Below are 6,645 nucleotides of genomic sequence, written 5' to 3' on the forward strand. Positions count from 1 at the left end.
CACGCCCATTGGCTGAGGCCGGAGCGATTTCAAAATAGCCTGCGGGCCCGGATTGGCCCGGAGCAGGCTGAGGCTGCGGCTCCGCGGTTTTAACAATGAGTTCTACAAACACTTTCTCCCCATTCATAACTTATCAAAAGGAACTTTGCCCGCCTTTTCACAGCTCCAGCCTCCGCATGTTTTCCGCTGCGCGGGCGAGCGCACTTGGAAGCCCGGTGGGGGGCGCCGGCCGCGCGGCCAAGCCCGCTGGGGAGGGGGCTGCGACTCAACGAAAATGCCCAGACCCCCGGTCAAGCCCATCTCGGTAGGACTGCAGGCTACCTCGTTTCGCGAACTGAAATAGCTCCCTGTTCCTCCTGGATGGCACATTCGGCTCCAGTGGGCTTTCTGGTGGGGGCAGCCCCTTTCCCCACTCGACTCCACCGTATCACTCGACTTGACCCAAGTGTGATTTGTCTGAAGCCACCGTGTAGGCCTCGGCTGCCGGCCCTGGTCCTGGAGCCTCTGGAGCTTTGTGGATCTGTGGGAAGTACGAGGAAGGGGGCGTCACTTGGGTCCCTGCGTGATTATGGATAAGCATCCATTAAGTGCTAACCCGGGGTTGATGACCCGGAGGAAAGTACACGGCCCTCCACCCCACGCCACGCCCGCGCGGCCTTCACATAGTTGCAGTGTGTGTGTGTTGGGCGTTGGGGGGCGTTGCTTAGGCTACTGTGAATCTTGGCCCCCTACTCTTTTTTTCTCTCAGTCCAGTGGCTGAGAGCAAATGTTTTGGAGGCAGACAGAGCAGTTTAAATAGAATGGATTGGTTGCCTCCTCTGTGAAATTAAGATGATAATTGATCATGCTTCAAAGGGTGGCTGTCAGGAGTAAATGGATGCTGTGTAAATTGCTGGCCCAGTGCCTGGCACATATATACTCTTCAATAAAGGACAGCTCTTCTGCTGCCACTGGTCTTGTCTTGCATTCTGCCTAGATCCACCTCACCTACTCCTGCAGCTTCTGCCTTGCTTCCCCAAGGATTTCTATATGCTGTGCACTGTTGGATTCTGCTCTTAATCAACACTCCTCACTCTTGTGTGGGTGACAGTAGGGAGGTAATAGAGGCAGAAGTGGGCTCTTACAGTCAGGAGGGGTCAGGGATGGACCAGAGGAGTGCCCCTTGGATTGGAAGTGTGGTCCATGCTGCCTGTGTTCTACCTACATCCCCTTGGCACTCACCTCTATGGAAAGTATGCTCCCTACCAGCATCTGCGGCTCTGCCTGAGGGCTACATTCCGGCTGTAGAATATAGGGCAAGTGGAAAGTGCTGCAGAGGAATCCCCCCCCCCCACCTGCGTAGCAGCCAGTGGAAGAAAATATTTTGCTTGTATAAGTACCCAGCCCTGCTTTTTTGCCCTTCAGTTGGAATAACTTTGATGCGTGTTCTACATAGGGTCACAGAGCTCCCCAGTGGGATTAATCTTCAGTTGCCCACAAAAGTGACTTGCTCAGTAATGCAATCTTCACTGGCTGCAGCCCCACTCCTCTGCCCCCGTGTTTTCTGCTTGCACTCCTGTCTCAGGTCAGGTGAGTAATGGGAGAGAAGTGTAGACTTGTAGACAATGATCAAGAGGTCTAAGCAGAGCAGGAACTCACAGGGGAGAGGTCAGAGGAGTGAAGAGCCTAATCATGAACCTCCTGCCCTCAGGTCCCACCATTGGCTAGAGCTTTTCTCCCACCCCCTAAGGGCAACTGATTTCTCAAAAGTGAGGTGCTCTGCCCACCCTTCTCCAAGGTCCTTCCAAACAGCTGCTACTCCCAGGCTTTCCTTGGTCTCTCTTAATCTCATTCAGGAAAGTGGCACCCTCTACCCGAGCTGTTCCTGGAAGCTCCTAGGACTGTAATCTCCACCATGACCTCTAGAGGTCACCCAAGCACCAGCAAAACTACTATGACCTGCCTTTATCAGGCCCACCCATTTATAGTTCCTTTCTCTAAATTGCAGTGCTTTGCTGGCTCAAACTGTGCCTCTTCTTCCAGGAAGCCTTCTCAGATGTCAGTTCTTTGCAATTATCTTCCCTTGCAGTATTTCTTGAAGTTCTGTTAGGGCTTCAAGATTTTGAAGGATCGTAGTGGAGCCTAAGATACCACAGGCCTGAGCAGGCTGGGTGTAGGGGTTGCCATTTGCACCAAGAATGAATCTGTGGTGGAAAGTGCCAGCAGATGGGCAGAGTCCTGGCCTGGTGCTTGGTCAAAGGCAAGTGTCAAAGACTGCCATAACTGCGAGGGGAGGGGTAACAGGGGGAGGGGGAGTGTCTCAAGGGATGAGGGGGCTAGAGAGCTTGTGTTCATCCCAGCTAGTAAGGAGCTGGGCTCTGGCTATTCTGCTGAGGCCCCAGCCCTTATCAGGAAGGTTCGAGATGCTCAGGGGCTGGGGAACTGGGCAGTGTTGCCATCAGACCATCTGAGGGTGGAGGGGGGATTGTGATGGCCCTGGACAGTGTTGAGAAAAGCATCAGAGAGGGCTCAAGGTGTTCAGCTCCCAGCTGTGATGGAGACAGAGGATGTGCCCTGTAGAAGACATGTTGAAGCAGGCTGGTACCTCCTGTCACCCCCAGGCTCACAGCAAAATGCAACCACAGACCAACATTCTTTAATCATAAAGGCACTTGAGAACCAGAACCCCTACAAACCCAAAGTCTCCCATAAGCGTGGCCCTGCAGATGACCCACCCTACTGCCCTCCGTCCAGCCATCCATGACACTCAGAGTTCATCGTGAGCCGCAGAGGGATCCGCGCTGGGCTTGATGAAGATGCCTTCCATGGCCTTCCACCGATTGTGCGTGTTGGCGCTGGGCATGCCGTGCACCTCGTGTTGCCCGTGGATGGGGCTCCCGTACTGCTCACCAGTGACTGACAGGAACACAGAGGTGCCCACGTGCTGGAAGCGCACAGCAGCCTCCCGTTCCCAGTGCTGCCCTGAGCAGCGCACCGTCCACAGGTCCAGGTGGTCACCCTCGCCGTCCTCCCCAAAGGCGCTCACCTCCTGTGGGTGCAGGGCGTGGGACGGCAGTGGTCACTACAGAGGACACACCGAGTTCCCTGTGGTCACTTGCCTGGCAGCTGTACTCACACCCAGGGGCCTTGCTGGCACCTCTCTGAACCTCAGCTTCCACAGCTGCAAAATGGGATACCACAACCCCCACCCCCAGCACCCAGGTATCCCCCCCAACACGGTCTCTTCAAACACATGAATATCACACCTCATCTGTCTGGCCAGTGCCCACTGGCCCCTACAGAGCCAAGACTCCCCCCTCTCTTCTCCTCTGGGTTCCTCCTGTCCTAACCCTCTGAGCCTCATTCATTAAGTCAAACCCCTCAGGCCGACAGTCAGGGTTCTATTTATCTCATACTTTTTCTTCTGATTACCGCACACGCACACCCGAAGCAGCCTCTCTGGTCCAGCCCTACCTCCCACACAGTTCCAACGATCTCCACACACAAGCTTTTCCCCAGGCCTGGAAAGACACTCTCCTCTCTGTGGCTTGGAGGACTCCTGCTCATCCTTCCAGGCCTAGCACGGAAGTTCCTCCTCCCCTGCCCCGTTTCCCATTCTTCACCCCAAGGGCACGTGGATCCCCTCCCGAGTCCAACTCGCCCCAAGGAGTGGAGCTAACAAGCCAGATGACGCTTCCTGTCGTGTCCCCGCTAGGCTGAGAGCTCCAGGGGCCAGACCCTGGTGCAGTCACCTCCGTGTCCCCAGAGGGGGCGCTCGGCAAACACTTCTGACGTGAAATTCCCATCTCACAGAGAACCCTGAGGCTCCGAGCAGGTGCCCAGGCCCTCACACACTCACCAGGGGCTCACCTGATTGTTGGACAGCGGCGACAGGAAGTGATGCGTGTGCAGGTTCTTGCCGGTGAGTACATGCGTCAGCCGCACAGCCTGCCCACAGCGCACCGGGGACCCGCGCGGACACCCGCCCTCCGAGCCGCCGCGTATCCGCCAGTAACTATTGGCGTCGTCGGACGCCTCCACGCCGGTTACCGACTGCTGTCCGCTGCCTGGGGGACGACACCCAACCCCCGAGGTCGCTGTCAACGCGGGTACTCCGACCCTCAGCCCAGACACCATCCGCTTTCCTGGACAACCTCAACCCTGGGACCCAACAGCTCCCCCAGGTCCCGCGGAGCCCCCGCCGGACTCCAAGCCCCTTGGCCCGGCAGCTCCAGGAATATTTCCCGACAACACCCTCGAGCTGCCAGCCTGTTCCCCTAGGCCCCCAACTACTACAACCCCTGATGAACCCCACCCCCAGCCCTTGGCCCGCACACCCCTGAGCCCACCCCGCGGTCAGACCCCCAGCCCCGGGCCGCCCCTGGGATGCCGCAGCCCCGGCCTGCGCACCGGATCCGTATTTGATGTCGTGCGAGTGCAGCCGCACTCGGTGCTGCGTGTTGAACAACTTCAGCACCGACCCGCAGGTCACGAGCTCCGCGCCGATCTTGGTGGCACAGCTGCCCGGCACCGAGAGCGCCAGCAGCAGTCCCAGCAGCGCCGGTCCAGCAGCTCCGCCGCTGCCCGCGCTCCACATCGCCCCGACAGGGCTCCGGCAACTCGGCCCCCGGCCGCTTCCGTCTCCGCCGCAGGCCAATCCGGCTCTGACAGAGCCCGCCGCGGCAGCCAATCGTAGGCCCGCAGGGCGCTCAGCCTGCACTGCCATTGGGTCCTCATGGAGGGGACCCGCCCCCCAGCTTTCGAGAGTGGCTTCTGGGAGGGGGCTGGAGACACGAGGAGGGTTTTGACTGGTCCACGCTTCCGAGGACTCGCCAATGAATATCAAGCTAAGACTGGGGCGGTGCCCAGCAGAGGGAGAGCAGCTGCGAGCCGCTGCAGGTGAGGGCACCCCTCCCGCGGGCGCTGGGCCCCCTACAGCCGGCTCACCTGACTCACCTGTTCATGAAGCCCCTTAATCCTAGATCCCCAGGCCCTTAATCATGGTCTTTCCTTCGGACCCTGAGCCCGCAGCTGCACGGTTTTGAGTTTGCTCGACCGCTAGATTATGTGGTCACAAGCGCACGCGTCTCAAGCATTCAGTCACCTGGCCCTTCAGTCCCTGGATCCCGGGATTAACTCATCCCTCAGTTACATGGACATTGCCCCCTCTCTGACACTGGGTCACCTCAGCTCCTGGACCTTGGGGTTTCTAGATTCACTGTGCCACTCACTGACCCCTTCCAGGGCAGAATCTCATGGTCACTAGGCTCTTGGACAGCAGAGGGCAGCAGGCATCTGTGGTGTAGAGGATAGTGGCGGTGCTCACCAGAAGCCCTCAAGCTATCTTGGAAACCTGGAGCCCTGGGAGACCAAATGACTGTGAACCAAGCCTGGTCACTGGGTGTCCCAGGTTTCTGACTCACTGCCTTCTCAGAGGACTGTCAGCCCAGCTTCACGGGGGGTGGGAAACTTACACCACTATTTATTCATTCGTGGAACATTCATTCCTGGCCCAGGAACTGGCTCTGGGCTACGTTACCCAGTTGGCTGACTACCTGTGTGCTTGGGGCACCCACAAAGCAGGGAGAAAAATTCATGTTTAATTAAATCATCCAGAATCTTGCAATCAGAAAATCCAGAGTGGAGCCATTTTAATTACAGCAATGGGTTATTTGTGGGGGGGTTGTGTTTATTGTCTTCAGTTTGAATTCCACATGGGAGAAGATGTTTTGATCTTTCCAGCACTTTGAGTGTCTAAAATGCTCATGGTGCGGCCTGGATTTGGTAAATCTTGTGCTTGAGTGGCCTCCAATCCAGGGCAGAGGAGCCAGAGCACAATCTGAATGTGTCCTCTCAGGCACACCAACAAGCATCTCAAACTTAGAATGTTCAAAGCAGAATTCCTGGTCTCCTCCCTCAAACTGCTCCTCTCCAGGCTTCCAAGTCTCAGCAATGGTGCCTCCAGAAGTTACTCAAGCCCAAGACCTGGAATTCATCTTTGATTCTTTAGCACATTCCTCACATCTACCCCAACAGATCTTGATGGCTGTGACTCCAAAACAGATTGTGAGCCATCTCTCCTGTGGCCCCCAACACCACCCTAATCCAAGCCACACCATCTCCCCTTCAGATGTCTACCAGCACTTCCTCAAAGATTTCCCTGCTTCTGATACTCAGCCCTCCCCACAAGACATTCTCCACACAGGAAAGTGATCTTAAAAAGTACAAATCAAACTATATTCAGTATCTTGCAGTAACCTACCATGAAAAGGAATATGGAAATGAATATTTGTATGTATCTGATTGAAACATAATGCTGTACACAAGAAATTGACACAACACTGTAAACTGACTATACCTCAATTAAAAAAAAAATCAGATCACACTGGGTGCCAATGGCTTCCCATTGCACATGGGACCAGAGAATGGGCAGGATATGAACGGTAATCTCTGACAGGCAAAGAAAGGGTTCCAAGTGCAGCAGAGACCCCAGAATTGGAGTCGGGGAAGCCAACATGGCTCTCCCTTGAGGCTCTGGAACCTCATGGCTTCTCTCAGCTGTTCATTATCCTGTCTGCCCCTGCTCACCCCATGGACAGATGCTCAGGGCCCTCCACCTGGAGGCCACAGTTCCTCTGCAGATTCAGATTCTCAAGGGAGGAGGTG

The 6,645-nt window shown here is 56.1% G+C and overlaps 1 protein-coding gene across 1 annotated transcript; it reads right to left on the reverse strand.

The window, feature by feature from the left end:
• Positions 1-2,619: 2,619 nt before the first annotated feature.
• On the reverse strand, positions 2,620-4,631 carry SDF2L1 (stromal cell derived factor 2 like 1). The gene is made up of 3 exons (XM_010955466.3): positions 4,390-4,631; positions 3,850-4,046; positions 2,620-3,028 (listed from the first exon to the last, which is right to left on the reverse strand). The coding sequence occupies exons 1-3, from the start codon at positions 4,574-4,576 to the stop codon at positions 2,747-2,749; spliced, it is 666 nt and encodes a 221-aa protein (XP_010953768.1). The 5' UTR covers positions 4,577-4,631; the 3' UTR covers positions 2,620-2,746.
• Between the last annotated feature and the right edge of the window lie 2,014 nt (positions 4,632-6,645).

This window comes from Camelus bactrianus, chromosome 32, assembly GCF_048773025.1.
Source record: "Camelus bactrianus isolate YW-2024 breed Bactrian camel chromosome 32, ASM4877302v1, whole genome shotgun sequence".
NCBI lineage: Eukaryota > Metazoa > Chordata > Mammalia > Artiodactyla > Camelidae > Camelus > Camelus bactrianus.

Excerpts from the sequence above, each read along its gene's own strand:
- SDF2L1 (XM_010955466.3), bottom strand. The coding sequence starts at position 4,576 with ATGTGGAGCGCGGGCAGCGGCGGAGCTGCTGGACCGGCGCTGCTGGGA. Across the intron at positions 4,047-4,389 it reads CGACATCAAATACGGATCCG|GCAGCGGACAGCAGTCGGTA; the intron begins GTGCGCAGGCCG and ends GTCGTCCCCCAG. Across the intron at positions 3,029-3,849 it reads CGCCGCTGTCCAACAATCAG|GAGGTGAGCGCCTTTGGGGA; the intron begins GTGAGCCCCTGG and ends CTGCACCCACAG.